Source organism: Melospiza georgiana, chromosome 7, assembly GCF_028018845.1.
Source record: "Melospiza georgiana isolate bMelGeo1 chromosome 7, bMelGeo1.pri, whole genome shotgun sequence".
Classification (NCBI taxonomy): domain Eukaryota; kingdom Metazoa; phylum Chordata; class Aves; order Passeriformes; family Passerellidae; genus Melospiza; species Melospiza georgiana.
Genome location: NC_080436.1, coordinates 30,971,808 through 30,989,384, shown reverse-complemented (window position 1 = coordinate 30,989,384; position 17,577 = coordinate 30,971,808). Strand labels below are relative to the sequence as shown.

General features: G+C 44.7%; 1 protein-coding gene across 8 annotated transcripts in view; it reads right to left on the bottom strand.

The window, feature by feature from the left end:
- KALRN (kalirin RhoGEF kinase) overlaps positions 1-17,577 on the bottom strand; it is a 462,312-nt gene that overhangs the window by 302,335 nt on the left and 142,400 nt on the right. For all 8 annotated transcript variants that reach the window (XM_058028572.1, XM_058028576.1, XM_058028573.1 and 5 more), the window contains exon 2: positions 7,264-7,338. In XM_058028572.1, coding sequence (XP_057884555.1) covers positions 7,264-7,338 — 75 coding nt within the window. The remainder of the gene's footprint in view (positions 1-7,263; positions 7,339-17,577) is intronic.

Here is a 17,577-nt window from a genome sequence, read left to right as displayed (position 1 = left end):
TTTTTGTCACATTTTGTAACTCAAAATCTCTGCTTTTCTAGAAATACTGAAGGGGATATTGCCACCATTGAACATGCCTACATAAGGATGTTCATCTCCTCTAATGGAGCTTGCTAAGAAGTAGGAACACACAATAAAATAGAAGAAAACCTGGCATTGTCTGTGCAGGGAGTCTGTCTATACCATTCCTTTTCTTTATTGTTAGCTTTTTACTGAAGGGAATATTAAAGTACTAAGAGGGGAAGAAGTTCAGCCCAGATACTACAGTGAATCACTTGAAGAACCAGGAGAAGAAATGAGGTTTTCTGACTTGATCCACTGTTTTGGAGCTTCACAGTGCTTGAGACTCTGCTTGTTACTAATCCACTCAGGGAGCCAAATCCTGCCCCAAGTCAGCCATGATCTCCACACCAATTGTACATGCACAGTCTTCAGAGAGCTACTCAGCACATTGTTTAAAAAGACAATAAAAACTAGAAGGAAGCCAGGAGTCTCAATTGCTCTAATCAATAAGTCCCATCTCCTACCTCCCCCTGGACTCGAAGAACAGTGATGAAATAATCAAACATGTCATTACGCTTGCTAATTACAGTTATTAAATGCTAAAACAAACAGCTGATAATTTCTTACTGTTTTTCAAGTTGGGTTTTCATGAGCTTTGCTCTGATTTAGAGAGGCAAACAGATGGTCTGGTTATTAGTGCTCTGGAAAAAAAGAGTTAGAAAAACACATGCTCTTCAGGGCACAGAGTACACTGAGAACAAATATTTAGCCATATATGCCTTGCATTTCTCCTACAAAATCCTTTGTTGATGGCCTTTCCTGTCAGTGGCTTCTTTGCCAGTTCTTCCCATCTCCCTTCTTCTATCCAATAAGAACCCATGGCTAAATTCAGGGTTTATTCCCAGAAGTAAGATCACATAATTCTTCCTCCACAAATCATCCAGGGGACATTGCAGTGATGGCACAAGACATTGTGATGCATACCACATTAAAAGAAAACCTTAAAGAAAGCTCAGAAACCTGCATGCAGGCAGGCAGCACAGTTAGTGGCCTTCTGATGACCACTTTGCAAGTCAAGCCAGCAACCAAGAGGAAAGAGACTCCAGTGGCAAGATCCCTGTTCTGGCAGCTGTCTGAACAACTCTTAGTGGTGGCCCCAAATATTTCTGCCTACAGTGGCCCCAACTGCCCACAGGTAAGCCAAGAAATTGGCCATCCCAAAGTGTTTGTGATGTGAACTCTGTGTATAGGCTTTACCAGTCTCAAAATCTCTGTGTCCTGAGGCACAGCCATCCCTGTTAATACACAATAAACTGAAATTCCAGCTATGTGTAGTCCTGTTGAGGACAGGAAATTATTAGTTTCCGTTAATGCAGACTTCTTGTATACAGCAGATAATGATTTTATCAAGCTTTGTTTTCAAGCTGCATCTCTCCAGCTCTATCAGCCCTTCCACCACGATCCTTATCTGCCTGCAGAGATCCACATTTAAGGGTTTCAAACCCTCTGCTTCCTTTCACATTCTCTTCATAAGCATGAATTCACAAGGATTAGCCAGAGACACAGGCAAATGTCCACACATGTAAAGGTTCCCAAGAACCTTGTCTAACATCCTGCAGCACAGCAGCAGCGGAAACAGGAGCAGCACACGGTGTCTCTGGCTCCTGTTCAGATGTCTACTGCAGTTCAAGGGAATGCACCACTTCATCTGACCCTGCAGATCATAAGCTGATCAATCTTGATGCTGAGACTCTGCTGAGACCATAAGTGAGTTTCCAGAGGAGCTGAAATAATCCTCATCAGGAATTTCAGTCCAAAATATGGTGAAAAAATGAATTATAATGAAGAGAGCCAGGAGACAGACGGAGCTCAGTTGATGTCAGGCGCTTCAATACAGTGATAAACAATACACTCTGGATTTCTAAATCTAACTGACAGACTTCCTAGGAAAGGAAAGTATCAAGGAATTGGTATCCAGAGTCTTAAAATAACATTCCTTTTTCTGTCATAGCTGAGCTCTGTGAGTCTGCTTGCTACTGGACTTACTGTGAGCAGTCTTCTGTACTAAAACTCCTGCAACTTCAAGACAGACTAATTTGTTGCAAGGGTCATACACAGGATTAGCTGTGTGACCACCCTCCAGTTCAGCTGGTTCCAATCAGGTGATTTTAGTGCAAGTGATGGAAATTTAAGCTCCCACAACAAGGCAATTAACACAGGCATAGTGCAATCACCAGGGCCTGATCATCCACAGTGCTGCTCTTTGCAGCATCCATGTCTCAGAGTCAATTCCCCAAATCAAATTTTAATGGCAAGATTTCATGACATTACATTTACAGTTAATGACTCCAAAAACAAGGCTAATTGTTCTCACCAGATCTCCTGGCAGAACAAGTCAAACACTCTAGATGGGATGCCCAGAGCAGCCACTGAGTGATTCCTTTTCCTATCAAGTAGATTTGTCCTGCAATCACCCAAAGCCACTGCATAGATTTGAAGAGACAAGCTGTTGTGTCTTGTAATTCAATTTCACTGCTTTATGCAAGTATTTTGGGGTTACTTCTTTAATTTTAAATGTATACTGGCCAATAAGCCACAGCACACGGTGATGCCAGTCACTGCTGATAGTGGAGCAGACACTCCAAACCCACACCCAGGGCACAGGGCTGGAAGCTGTACAGAATAAGGAGCAACAAAGAGAGGACAGATTCACCCTGATAACATACTCTTTCTCATCCTCATTTGAGACAAGAATGGAGAAATAGTCAAGGTATGCCATGTTTATCTAATAGCAGATTTCCCTTTTATGAACTCTGTTGGTTTCAAACTACACCAGGGAATGATATGAAAAGGAAGATATTTTTCTGTAACAAAATATAGAACTGTTGATGTTTCACTTGAAATTTCCATTCCAGAGGAAAAGGAGAATGGAAACTTTTCTTTTAAATCAAAACTTTTTGTGTAAATACAAAATGTTTACATCACTCAAAAATTAGATATTTTGGTTAATTTTATTCCCAACCCAATACAAATTCCAGTGTCCACAAACCAGCATTTGTGACCTCCTGAAACAAGGATGTGAACTCTTTCAGTTCCCAGAGGCACTGGGGGTCTCATTTCAAGCCTTTTTCTGAAGGCTGAAGTGCATCTACTGAAGAAAAAGTAAAAACATGTACCTCAACATGTGGTATCTCTGGCACTAAGTGACCTGTTGTGTCCTTGGGAAGGTCAGTGTCTTCTTCTCTGAGCTTTCCTCTTTCATTAATGCTGCTGGCCTCAATTTGGTGGAACTTAATTGTAAAGCTGTCCTTTCTTTAGATCTATTTACTTTGAAATTCCTTCTCTGAAAGACCTTTCAGGAAATCTCTGCTTTTCCTTAAGGCTCTCAGTCATGTTTAGAGGTCGCTGTGACCCAGATCATGAGGTTCCAATCGAGATGTGGGGCTGGGTACAGCGGGCTACCAAAGGATGGAGATGGCTGAGCTGTTAGTGCATCCACTTCTCCCTGCTCTGTGCCCTTTGGTGCCCAAAGCATGCAGGAAACCCTCCTGCTCTGCAGACACGAGCTGGGAGCTCTGCTTGTCACAGCTGCAGCAGCTCACCAGCTTATTACACCCTTCCTCTGCTGATTCCTCTGTGCTCAACCACGCTCTCAGAAACCTGGCCAGCCTCCTCCTTTGTACTCCTGCCTCGGCAGATGAGCAGACAGTACCTGGGTGACAGCGGGAGCCCACGCTCTGCCGAGCCCTCCAGGGAGCGGAAATACCGGGAAGGATCCTGAGAAACTCTTCTGGGTGGGATGTGGGGAAATGCTTTCAGCAAGACCCATGACATCAGTCAACTACCAAGCTTTTTATAGCCTAAGTGCATGAAAATTTCCATGCATGGGAAGGAAACATGGTAACAAATTCCCTTCTCTTTCCTGAAAGTTCATACACTTCGTTCCATACTGCCTTGATCAATAGAAAATCTACCATAAATATAATCAAGCAGCTGAACAACGCCCCAATTTACACCACTCTTCTAAAACAGAGTCTGTTTCCCAAGAAAGACTATAAGCCCAGTTTCCAAAATATTTCACCACCTCTCACTGAAAAAAAAACCACCTAAAATAATCTACAACCTGTTTTATGTCTTCTCCTCAGCATTCATCTCCCTCTTAGAATACAAAAATCAGTCTCTGGCTTGTAACTCATTCCCTTATGGCTCCCAAAACCATTCCATTGCTGGAAGCAACACACTGAACCACCCAGGCAAAGCCAAGATTTTATTAGTGTTTAGACAACAAGCAGGTGGCCAAAGCCTCCCCCCTGCCAGCCCCCTGCTTAATCTGCTTCCAGGAGGTCAGCAATGGAAGCAATCAGCCATGGCTGGGATGCGCCTCACCCACCACTGCTCAGTCCATAGCTCTGCATAGGAGCTGTGGAATGGGATTCAGGTATTCTTTAGACACACATGTGAACTTTGTTCAGGTTCAGTCTAGCTCATAGATGAGATCACTGGAAGAAACCAAGAACCAGTTCCAGGAAAAAGTCTTGATATTATCCACCACCCCTCAACTTCCCTGCGGCGCAGGGATGCAGATGCAGAGCCCTGCGCCTGCTGCTGGCTCAGCTGAGGGGAAGTGCCAGGCACAGAGCCCCAGACAGCACTCAGGCTGGATGAATCCATGCCCAGACAGATCTGTATGTCAACTCTGAAATTAAGTGCACTTGTGAGAGCCTGAGTGCTCCTGTGAGATGACACGGCTGTGCAGGCAGGTCCTGTTGTGCTTGCTGTGGAGCAGGCAGCAGCTGCTCTGCCTTGCCTGCCTGTTCTGCCCTTCTGCAGGGTCCAGGTGTGGAGCATCCGCCACACTGGAACACAAAGCAAAGCAAAGACCCTGAAGGGTCTTGTGTGTTCTCTGCAAGTTTCCTGTTGAACCACAGACAAACAAGCTGGTGAGCTACAGCTGATGAGAAAAGCAATAAACTCCGTAACTGACATGTTCAGCTTAGAGTTTTTGTGTGTGCTGATAAATTCTGCTGGTGTAAGGAGAATCCCCTTGACAACTTTACTGTACTGTTATCATTAAAATTAACTGTAGTATTAAACTATGAAGAAGATTCAATAAAACTCTCCTGTTCCTCAAGGAAGCATGATTAAAACACAATGTGCTCCCAGACTCTGTGCTAACTACAGAACTTTTTTTTGTTGTTGTTGATCTTGGAAAAATCCAGGTATTTGATTTTTCTTTTTTGTCAAAAATTTTCTTCTGTGCTCCAAGAATACTCTAGGAAATTATTCCATTTTAATTAAAAAGAACCTGAAATGTTAAAATCATTTCCTTAATCTGCTTTATTACAACAGTCATGGGGAACATTGGGCAGAACTTACACTGTGGGCTGGAAGGGGATGCATTGAACACTAGCAACTCAGATTGTTCTGCAGTAAAGGGAATTGCTGCCCATAGTCATTGCATTTGGAGCCCATGAAGAGGAGGTGTAAATCCTAGGACCTCTAGCTGTGTCAGGAACAGCACATTTTGAGCAGATCTAAGTCTGGAGGCTGGTGAGTCTATATGGAGCAAGCTGTACCCTGCCTGCAGTGGATCATGGTGTGAAAGCCTGGGGGATTGTGCTGGCACTGCTTATTTAACACCCCCCTCTGTAAGGCAGCCTTGGCACAGGAGAGTGTCTAACGAGCTGATGATTTGATGTGAGACCCTCTGGCTCAGAGCTGAGCACAGGCACCATCAGTGCAAGGGGCTACATAAACAATCCAGACAGGTTGTCATTAATAAATATTCCATGAATTACCAAATGATCCTGCAAGCATTTCCATGCAAAGCAACAGCAGGAGCCAAGAACTAAATTGCAGTACAGTCCCTGCATAAATTCCTCCCCTCCACTTCCCCAGAGCACCCAGTTCAGCTTTTGTGTCTCAAACAAGTGTGCAGGTACTGTGCTGTGTTTTTATGACTATGCTCCCTTCTTTGGGGCAGTGAAAGCCAACCATGTAAAACATTTCAGGACATTCAGAATGAGACTGCAGTGCAAGATAAAGCACTCCTGCATGTGAGTACTGTTGGGATAGTCTTGGGTTTTCACAAAAAACTTTTGGTGTTTTAGACGCTTCCCTCAAACTCATGGATTTTGATGTAACTGATGAAAGTTTAGTCAGCAGTTATAGATCCTCAAATTGTTTCCCCAAGTCACAGCTGGACTTGTGATCTGCAGGCTATTTAACTGCTAAAATATGGGAAGACATCTCACAGCAGCTATCAGTGGAGGGGAAAGGTTTTCTTGCCTGGATGACACACCCATGGCACAGCACAGTGATGAACCCCATCCTTATGGGACTGGGGGCTCAACTCCTGTGGAGAGAGCCAGGGAGGAAGAGTCCAGGCACCAAGAAGCCCTGCTGCAACCTCCCCCCTTCTGCAGTCAGCATTACTGTGGAGACAAAGGAAACAAAAAAGCAAAGACTGCAAACAAGAGGAGCTGGCTATTCTTGATGGAGGTTTTCTCACTGCAAGCAGCCTGAATGGTTTGTAATCATCAGAAATGCTGCCACTGGAAATACCCTGGGTTTATGCTGCCAATTTGAGTGACTTCATGCAAGATTCTGATTGCTTCAGACTTTCTCCCTCTCACTGACAAGTTGTAATTCACACCAGAAGCAATATCATCTAAGCTATTCTCAAAGCCTCTTCCATATTGTCTAGTCCTCACCCACCCCCAGATCCTTGAGATTTGTCTTCTGAATGAAGGCTGTAAATCTTTGTACAGAATGGTAGGAGAAGTTTGAGCATCTGAGTTATTATGTAAATGCAGCATCAATGGTACGTTTAACTGCAAGCTGATTGGGACTCTAAATGGAACACCAGTGATTTATAGGCCTGAGTGCTTCCTACATACAGAAATTGAATGATATTCATTGACCTTGAACCAAAGGTAGGATCCCTGAATTGTCCTCCATGCCTGAGACAACCCATATCTGGGCTGGAGCTAAGCAGCTGCCTTGCATCCTACCTGTGCTGCTCATTTACCCTTGCCTCAGAATAAGAAGAAAATGAACGTGGACCAGTTTCCAATGCTCTGAGTATTACTGGACAGTCCTGGTCCACATACAGCCCTTTTCTTACCAGAAGAGCTAATTTAGGTACTACCAAGTTCAAACATGAAACCAGTCCCTTGAGATTCTGCAGCATCATAAGGACCAGGATGTGGCAGACAGGGGTCACAATGGGCTGGAGGGATCAAGGAAAGGTGTGCTCACCTGACACAAAGGCCACTTTCTCCTTCAGTATGGGAAGGACATCAGCAGCTTTTAAACCATCATTTCGAAAAGAACCTGCAAAACAGAAAAACAGGAAAGTTACATTAAAAGAGAGCTCCCAGCTTCAGGGACACACCATGTTTCTCAAAATCAGACTGGAGGAAGGCTATAAATTACATAAAAGCACAACGAGACCCAAACGACTGCTAAACAAACAACATTAACATCAACAGAGATATGTTTGTTTAAAAAATTAAATACAGAGGATCAGCTCATTGCTCTATCCCTCAGAAGTTCTGAAAGGTTAACAAATTTTCTGTCACAGCACACATTGCAGTTAAAACAGCCACGATACACAGAGTATCATCACATAACCTCAGAAGGCTTTAACCCCTACAGAGTAATACCAAACAACTTCAAGCACAGGCCCTTCTTGTTCTTTAGCCCAACCTCTTATACCCCCATGTTCATGCACTGCGCCTGTGTGCCCTCTGCTCCCTGTGGTGGTTGGTCAGTGCTCCTGGGCACTCCATGGCTCATTGCTGTCAGTGCTGCTCACCTGCTGCTCACAGCTGAGCCCATTGGGGATGAGGCTTGGCCACAGTCCCGCTCCCGATGACCGCAAACTGTGCACCTACAATTTCCCACCAAGTAACCAGATTAATCCCTGCTGCCTTTTCCACAATACTATCACTTGGGAGATCCCCATCTTACAGAGCAAGCCAGGAGCCTTCTTCCTTCACTGTTCTGAACATAGCTAGGCAAAATTGCAGGGAACATGATAGCATATACACATCCATTTAGCATCAGCCTTTGAGACAGATTTACACAGGGGCCTAAAGAGAGCTTTTCCCCTTTGCCCCTTTCTGCGGCACACAGCACAGCTGGGATGCAGCGGCTCGAGGTGGGACCACACTCAGAGGGAGGACATGCTCCTTATGAGTGGTTTGAAGCCCCAGCACATTCTCAGGAAATTCATGCTGTTTGATTACACATGAAGCATATCTGCACAGGTCATTTGCTTTCCATGAAATGTCAAACTACTTCATGTATCCTAAATATTCACCCAAGAAATCACAGTCTTTTACTCTCTTGGGAACAGAACTGCTCAGTTTCAGGTTCCAGCAGCATCTGTCTGCTCTGCAAAAGACCAGCAGTAAGGGATCATCCCAGAGCAAGCCAGACACTGCCATTCCCAGAAAAGGTGGGTTTGAAGGACACCTCTGCAGTTCCCCTGAAAAATAACTCATCCATCAGTGGGTAGTGAATAATAGCCATCATCACAAGTGATCTTCCATATGCCCTTAGATTTGTTCCAGCTCACCAAAGAATATAACATATTTGAAACCCTGTATTTTCACTTTCTGCCTTTCACAGGCAGGCAGTAACCACCATTCTTCTGAGATGGTGCCAGAGTTAGAAAGTCTTGTCACTAAGCAGTTTTCTAGAATCAGGGTAACATTGCTGCAGCCATCACACCCTCCTTGCTGAACACAGCAGATGGTACCTGACCAGTTGGGTGTGAAAGTGGGACTGGAGATAAAAGCTCCCCCTTTACATTGTCATCTTTTGCTGCCAACATCCAGCCTGCAAAGGCAAAGTGGTTCAATCCATGGAGACATTTGGAACAGACAGGAAGAAGACCAAAACATCCATTTTCAGCAATCTACAAGTGTTAAGTATTATTATGGTTGAGTTACTGGTTTTTGCCAGTCTCAGACTGTGCAACAAGGCTGTCTTGTGCATGTAAATATGTCCCTCCCTGGTGACCAAAGGCTACAGCTACCTCTCTGTGTCCCCACTTGCTCTCAGGTGTCACCTCTGTGACACTCAGCCCCAGGAGATATGTAAGCTCACCAGCTAAGCCTTAAGCTAGTGAAAACTAGCGCTCAAAGGAGTGAGGTAATTCAATGCAAGGCCAAGACCAACGTAACTGAAATTTGAACAGGCACTGCAGCAGAGTCCCAGAGGATGCCTAAAGTGTGCATTGTGTCAATAAAGTGTTTTGGGACCAGGGAAATGAGTCCTGATTACTGAATTCTTTCTGCGTTCAAGTAAACAGGACTTTGTGCACTCTGTGTTAAATACATGAGACTTGGCTATTAACTTATCCTCTTAACAAGAACAACCCCTCAGATCCCAGGCTATGGCTCGTTCTCACATCAAAGGTAGGAAGTTCTCAGCCACAGGCATCATTTGGAATTTAAGAAGCTTTGTATATAAGCATCTCATCCAACCATGAAGCAAATGGGAACAGCAAATGTGCGAGACACATCACAAGGGTTTGAAGACACTCAAATGGAGTACAGGGCCAAATTTATCCAGCTGCAAGATCTGCAGTGTCAGTGTAAGTTGAGTTTTCCCCAGTATTCGTTAAATTTGTCAGGAAAATGGCAAATTCAATTCTTAGGCACCCAACTCTGCAGCAGACAGTGTACAACTGAAATCTTTGTGAACATTGCTAAAAAAAGCCAGTGGGCGTATGTAAAGCATGCCATAAGGACTTCTTAGCAAGAACCCACTATACCGAGGGCTGAAGGCCAGTTTCAGAGACTCTCCTGCAAGGAAGGACTGCATTTCACAGAGGAAATACATGGAGACCAGGAGAAAAAGGTATGACTTTAAAAAATGGCCATCTCCTGAGCTGTAGCAGAGCAGGCTGCAGGCAAGGAGCTCTCTGGTAACAGCCCCGATATCCTGACTGGGCACAGGAGAGACAAGGAAAGATTTGAGTGGGGATAGTGCTGCAGCAGGCACCTTCCCCTTTCTCTTCCCCTATCGCCCAGGACAGGTCAGACACACTCCAAAGTAAATGATGAATGAACTGAAAAACTGTGAGCCTGTCCTACAACCAGGAATAAACAATAAGTCCCAAGAGCTGCAAAACTTCCCTTGGGATGAAGAAGGAAGCTCTGAAAGACAGATCAGTGCCTAAAGCAATGCCCAGTACTTAACAAATTGCACCTCATGACCCACAGATGCAGCCATGGCCAGTGTTTCCAGAGGTTGCTCCAGGTCCTGACAAAATTCCTGCATTGGAGGCTACATCTCAGAGCATGCTGTCAGGTTTCCAGCAAGAGCTGGGGCAAGGTATGCATAAATGGGAAGCCAATGGCTCTAATAATGACTCCAAAAGCAACAGCCAATCTGTCTCCAGGAGGGGCCAGCATAGCAAAGATGCATTCCCCAGTTCGTAAGTTACTATAAGCATATCCCTAATGATGCTCATTTTCATCCTCTTCCCCAGCTGTTTCTAATACATTTGTTTTGTTTGTTTGCGTGCTGGATCCAAGGCCATGTCTGCAGGGCACCATCTCATTTTGCTGCAGAGCCCCATGCACACAAAGGCTTTGCAGCCTGCCCTACACCTCTCTGCTGCCTCTCTCAGACAGCCCTTCTGCAGCAGATGGACACAGACTGGCAGAGGGATGAAGCAAGGACAAGCTGAGCCATCCTGCCATCGGCCACACATTGTTTTGCTGGTTCACCATCCTCATAAATGTGGCACTCCACAACAGAGCCCCTCTTGCTTTCTACCTGCATGGTCTGCCAAGACAATTGAGCACTGCAATCAACCCTTTACCAAAAGAGAGGCACAGAGAGGATGGTGCTGTGACCCAGTCACCCTGCAGCCCCTCACACCTTCATCACATCCTGGCTTAGTGTGCTATCCATGGAACAGGGACACCATGACTGGCCACAAACTTTTATTCCTCCAGTGACCCAAGAAGAAAGCACACCATGCTAACCTGAGCAGCTGACAGTATTACATGTTCTTGGAAGCACTGAAGAATTCAAAGTGGATCCTCAGTATGGCTGATTCACATTTCAGGGCAGAGCAGCATTGCACGTGCACAGAACATCTCCTAGCAGGGATTCCCTGGGTGGCAGAAGCAGCTCACAGTTTTACACAAGATGCTGTAATGAGAAGCCAGATGGGTGAGCTGAGAAGCTTAAAGCATGCTTCCACGGTAAATGCAGCAATCTTGAAATTGAGAAAATTTGTTTTTCTCTTGCACAAATGCCCCAATTGGCCTGGAGAGCTCGCTGCTGAAGGACAGGGAGGTCAGCAGCTCAAGGGGCTTCCTGAACAGGTTGGAGATCAGCAAACAACAAACATCTCCAGAGAACTGTAAAGACTAATAAAATAAGCAAGAGTTTTGGAAAGAATGTAAGCCTACAGACTTTGAAGTGAAAGCCAAGCTCTAACTCTTGGAGTGAAAAATAAATTATCCCCAGAGAGAGCCCTGTGAGCTTTAGCATTTCTTTCTCAAAGCAGAGTGCAGGGTCTCTGCTGGAGACACCGTCTTGGGCTACATGGATCAATGGTCTGCTCCAGAGTGGCTTTTCCTAGAAAAGCTTCAGTTCTAATCTGAAAAATGCAGCTCTTGGCTTCAAATAAAGATCAGCTGCTGGAAATATGGAAATACTTTCTATACTTAAAAAAAGTATGCGTAGGCAAGAAGAAGGCCTCCTGTCAGAGCACTGCATGGGGCTTAATCACTTGGCTCCTGATGCCTTCTGCAAGAGTTGTTCATCCCAAGTCCCATGCAATGTTTCAGGAAAGGCAGCCCACATTCTCAGAGTTCTCAGAACAGATTTGACTATTTAAAAACTTTGGCATAAAGTTTCTTTAACCAAACAAAACTGAACTCCTTGGGCTAAACCCATCCCTCGAGGAACTCCACTGGAGTCCAGGATGCAACAGTAGGATTAATCTGGTCCACATTTCTTCTTCTCCCAGCAAAGGCCTCTCTTGCATTTCTATACCTCCACTCCCCACACCCCAGTTTTTGGGGCATTTATCTCCCAGGTTTATCATAGCCTATTGCCTTTCTACCTTTTTGTTTCCCTGCCTTCCTCCAAGTCTCAGTGGAATTTATTTGTCTTTGCAGTACTGTTGTGTCTCGGCTTTCTACAACACACAAACAGAAGGGACGTCTGATGTGAGCAGAGAGAGGCAGAACAAAGGGGACTTTAGTATTCCCATTGTAGCCTTTGCAAACTGAGACACAGAGAGATTGACTTGTCCAGTGTCAGACAGAAAGTTTGTGCAGAGCTGAACCCTCATTTCCCCAATGCTTTTCTCATACAAACATCCCTTTGTTTTCCAGCAGAATATAATCCTCCTTTTTCTTCTCTTTACACTTCTGGTTTCCTCCTCCTGCCCTTCTCTCTCCATTATTCTTTCCTTCTGCATTTATGCCTCAAATATTTACTTTGTGTGTGTGCTAAACCCCCTTTAACCCCTTCCTCCCCTTCCTGCAGGCTATTGTCTGTCCCTGCAGGGCTGTGAGCCTTCCCAGTTTGATTTCTCTGCTTTTTCACAAGCCACACCGAGGGGCTTAGCCAAGGGCCGCTGGGGCCTTTGCCTCTGGGATTTTGCTGGCTGAGGCTCATTGGTTCAAAGGCAGAGAGGCCACAGCATGGCACAAGCATTTGGTTGAATAGAAGCAACATGTGCTCTGGACTAGTATTTTAGCACCATCTGGCAGAGATAAATGAGGCTGGACACTCTGCATCTGCCAATCCCTCCTCTGTGGACAACAGCCTGATCCTTGCTGCAAAGAAAGAGCATTTTGGTGCCCTGAGCTCCCCAGGAGCCTGCAAGGCTCTCCTGCCATCCTTCCCCACTGCAGGCAGCAGAAGAGCAGGCTTTGATTTCACAGAGGAAGGAAGGAAGGATTAAATTCAATTGAATCTAAAGACAGCACCAGAGAGAAAAAAAAAAAAAAAAAAAACAAAAAAACCCACAAAATTAAGCTGTAAATATTATTACCAATTATTACTGAAGACTAACCCAGAACTACATACTTCTCCTTAATAACCAATAAAAGGTAATACCTGGTCTCACAGGAAGCTTTTAGGACTGCAGATTGGAGTGTGGCAGGGACAGGGTGAAAGGCAGGTTGGATTAGCACCACAGCCCTGGGGCAAGGACAGTGGCTGTCCCCCTCCATGCTCCCATGTTTGCTTTCCCCAGCCACCAGATCCAGTGTACAAACTGACACACAGATCCATGCCAAAGCTTCAAAAGTTGCAAGAATCTTGGATACCAAACAGATAGTCTGCACAAAAGATTAATCCCACTGCACCACATGCCACACTCTTTATCCCAGCTGAGACAAAAGTCACATGCATTACGTTGCTGCATTTATTCTAAAATTAAAAGATGAATGTTGGGTTTAAATGTAATAATTAGGCTCAGTCCAAGACTAATATTATTTTCTCTGTGTTTCTTCATACTGTCCTTCTTTTTATTAATTATACACCACTCCCGCTTGCTGAAATATCCTTCGGGTCACATCTAAGGGGTGGCAGTACAACTTCCTCTTCCAAGTTTTGCCTGTGTATGTCAGAAGTCTGGCTGTTTTTCTCCCCCTCTACACCAACAGGAGGGTCCCTCTGATTTCTCACTGCTCAAATCCCCATACAGGGACAGCCCCTGCCAGCACAGCCCCTAACAGGGAGAGAGGCAGGGTTGGGGTTTGGGGGACCTTGCTAATTGCTGAGATTGTTATTCTTTCCACGGGGTACTTGGCAGCACTGAGCCTCCCAGCACAGCCTTTGAATGTCCACACATTTAAACAGCAGCCTCAGCTTGAAACCAAGCCAAAGAATGGGCAAGGCCTCAAGGAAGATAGTGGGGCTTGCAGCAAGCATGCAAATTCATTAGCATGCAAATTCATTAGCCTGTGTGCACGTGTGGCCTCTAATAAGCTGTGTTCAGCATCTGAAGCCCAAAACATCCCACCCTGTGCATCCCACTAAAGCCATCAGCCTGGCTTTTCCTTTTCATGTGGCACAAAACCATTCAAAGCATCACAAGGATACTGAATTTATGCAAAATCTGCAGCAGAGTCTCTGCTTCAACTTCATCCATGATGGATTTTACTCATTTCATTTTAAACTTCCACTAATAGAGATGCCAAGATAATGCAATGGCTGTGAATCAGTTTTTTGCACATTTCCTTTTCATTTTCATCAGGACTTTGGAATCAGGCTGAGATCTTTCAGTTCTTACACTTAGAAAAATAATTAGACATCATAGGTAGCCCTGTGGACAGCACATCTGCTAGTCAAAAGACTTGGTTCTATTTGTGGTTCTGCTACTAAATTGCTTTATGATCCTGAACAAGATGTTTTAACTGCACCAGATCTTGGTTTCCCTCTCTACAGAACAGAAATAATGACTGCCCACATTAGTAAAGCACAGTCAGGTTCACAGACCTCAAAAGCACCTTTCAAACATGAATTAATTTTGTCTGAAAAAAAACCTGTCCAAGTTCTCTGAGGCAAGGAACTGTTGCAGTGCATTTTTATAGACAGGCAAAAATGAGGAATCGAAGTAGGAAAGACTTGCTCTGGTGATCACAGAAAGACTTTCTGGGAAGGAATGGGAGATGTTAAGAGAACTGGAAAAATTAGATCATCTGATACAAAATCCTGTGTTTTATTTCTTAAGTGTACAAGGGATAGATGTGCTGCCCTAGAGGGAAATAAGTATATTCAGCACCTTAAGATTTTAGTGGATAAGTTTCTTGCCATCTGCAGATTGCTCTGCACATCAGTGACCACCCAGATGCAAGTCTTTTATGGTGTTAATAAACAGCTACGGGCCATTTGTAATCTGAAGTCACATTTTAAACACGGCCATGGTCTCTATCCAGGCCAAGTGTGCATGAATATTTTCTTTTCATTTCACTCCCCTCTCAATTACAATTGGGTTTCTTATGGAAACATTCCTGAGAATTTTATAATCCCATAAAAAGTTTAGAACTGCTGATGGATTCCTGCATGAAGGATGCAGGCCCTCTTTGAAGCTGTAGAGGCTGGGTACCCCAGGTCCCATCCTCTATTAAATTCTGTAGATTAGAATAATATCTTTTAACTGGCACTGATTTAGTCAGCAGGCTTTTCCCAAAAAGCTGCAAAAGGGCATCTCTCAGCACCTGTCACATAGCACAGGGTTTTCCACCCATATCCCAGAAAGCCTCCTACTCACATCCTGGAGGTCCCCAGCCATCAGTAACTTCTCCAGGACAAAAAAATAAAATAAAATATCTAATTATGTACAACATTGAGGAGGCACTTTGCTGAAACGCCAGCCACACAAAGGAACCATATGCCAGTGCCCCAAGTGTGCTTTGCAAACATCTGCCTCTCAGGGGATTTCATGCCAGACACTAAGAAAGCAACTTTAATTAGAGGCCAATTGAAATCCTTGTCCCAAAGCCTGTGACTGCCCTAAAAAAGAAAAAAAAATATCCTAAAAAAACAAGGCAATTGCATTTCCCCCCAGGTTTAAAAACACTCCACATTTTCTCTTCTTAATTTTTCTGACAGAGTTTAACATGCCCCATCCAAACAGATTGACAAAGTTGCCACTGCCTTCAGAAAAATCCCTGTCCAGGAAGGATGGCTGTGTCAAATATGAATGTCAGAGTGGGTTTTAAATTAGTCATTTTTGACTGTGGTTCATTCAACATTCACAAACCAGCACCTCACAATTAATTAGGCTTACATTTCCCCTGCCTCACGTCGCCTCAAATCCCTTCTGACCGGATACATTTCTGCCTTTGCTCATCTCCTTTGGACCCTCTTTCTTTCTGCCAGGGCTTATGATTTCAGCTTGCAGCTATTGTGTCATCCTGGGAAGCTGATTTTAAAAAAAAGAAAGAAAAAAAAAAAAAAAAAAGGAATAAAAGAAAACCTAAATCTGCAATTCAAAGGGGAGTTTTCCCTTCCTGTGCATGAATTCCCTGGTTAGGGATAAGGCAAGATCCAGGCCCTAAGCTCTTGACACAGGGCAGGCAAAATTAGGAACTGTCCCTGCAGAGGGGTACAGGGAGAGCAGCCAAAGCCCTGGTGGGATCACAGAGGCTGCTCCCACCCCAGAGCAGGACACAGTTCATCCAAACAGGGCAGTTGCAGGTCTCAGGGTAATGCATCTCTGGACAAACCCAGCAAAACCCAGGCAGCAAGAGGAACAGCAGCAAGCACTCCAGCTGACCTGAGGCAGAGCTCAGGGACACATCAGGCAGCTCCATCAGGAGCCAGGGAAAGGCTCACAGTGCACTGTCATGCTGGGCTGCTCCAAGAGCTGCCTCCACGTGGGGAGCAGGACCTCCTGTCACACCCCACTCTTCTGTCTTTATTACAATTTCCCAGGGTCCGCTCCTCTGCAAACCAATCCACAAGCAATGCCAGGGCCTGTGCACAGCCCACTGGCAGCTGGCTTCACATTGCCCACACCTCTCTGACCAACCTGAACTGCCAAGCAGCAGCAGCTCCTCCGAGGCTCTGCTCTGGGTGTAACAGCAACCCCTTAACTCCCCCACCAGCATCCCACATCCAAACAAAACCAGGGCAAACATTTTACATCCATCAGCGGGAGGGGGAAGGCAAGACACTCACAGGACTAAATAATTCATCTGCCTCTCTTACGGATGCCGACATTTTTGACACACATTAAACATTAATGAAAATCATTTTATGGATGGCTGAGTCATGCCAGTCAATGGATAATCTCCTGCCTCTCCACCTGCCCCTTTCACCCTCATCTGGCTCCTATCTCAGAATGCAGCCACTTGTAACTCTGCCCTCTGAAAGAAGCCAGGCTCCCCCAGATGCCAAAGAGCAGAGCAAAATCACCGAGGGGGCTGAACAGACCCCAGTGAATGCCTGGATGAGAACCGAGCCCACGGAGCCCTAACCCCACTGCAATTAAATTCACAAACCTGCTGTTTTGTTAATTAGCTAACACGAGATGCCATGAATCATTTTGGAAAGCAAATTACCTCCCTGATTTCCAAAAGCTTCCTAGCCGCATTTCTTTTTTTAACTTACTATTTTTTCCTTCTCTCAACGTATAAATGCCAATTAAATTACTGCCTGCCTCTGTTTAATCTAATGTTAGCCTACTCATATTTTCAGCTGCTCCCTGATGCCAGTATGGCCCCTTATGCCCAAATCTCTTTAGCATGCTGGTATAAATGTTTATAGCCCTAAGACTTAGTGCTGTAAGAACCTTGACATTTTTGTGCTAAAAACCTGTGATGTTATTGTAATGATGAATTTAAAAGGATCAGCGATAGGTTGAAAATGCAGCTTTCCTTTAGTTTGTTCCAGCTAAAGATGCATATAAAGAGATGACTGGGATTAAAGTCTCATGAGTTGTCTGGATCTCTTTCTGGACAAGCAGCCCTTAAATTTGCTGAAATTATGTAACCAGAAGGTAGAGTTACAAAAATCCACTGGGCACGTTTCAAACACAGAGGGTATGCATTCAATCTCATCTATCACAGAATCATA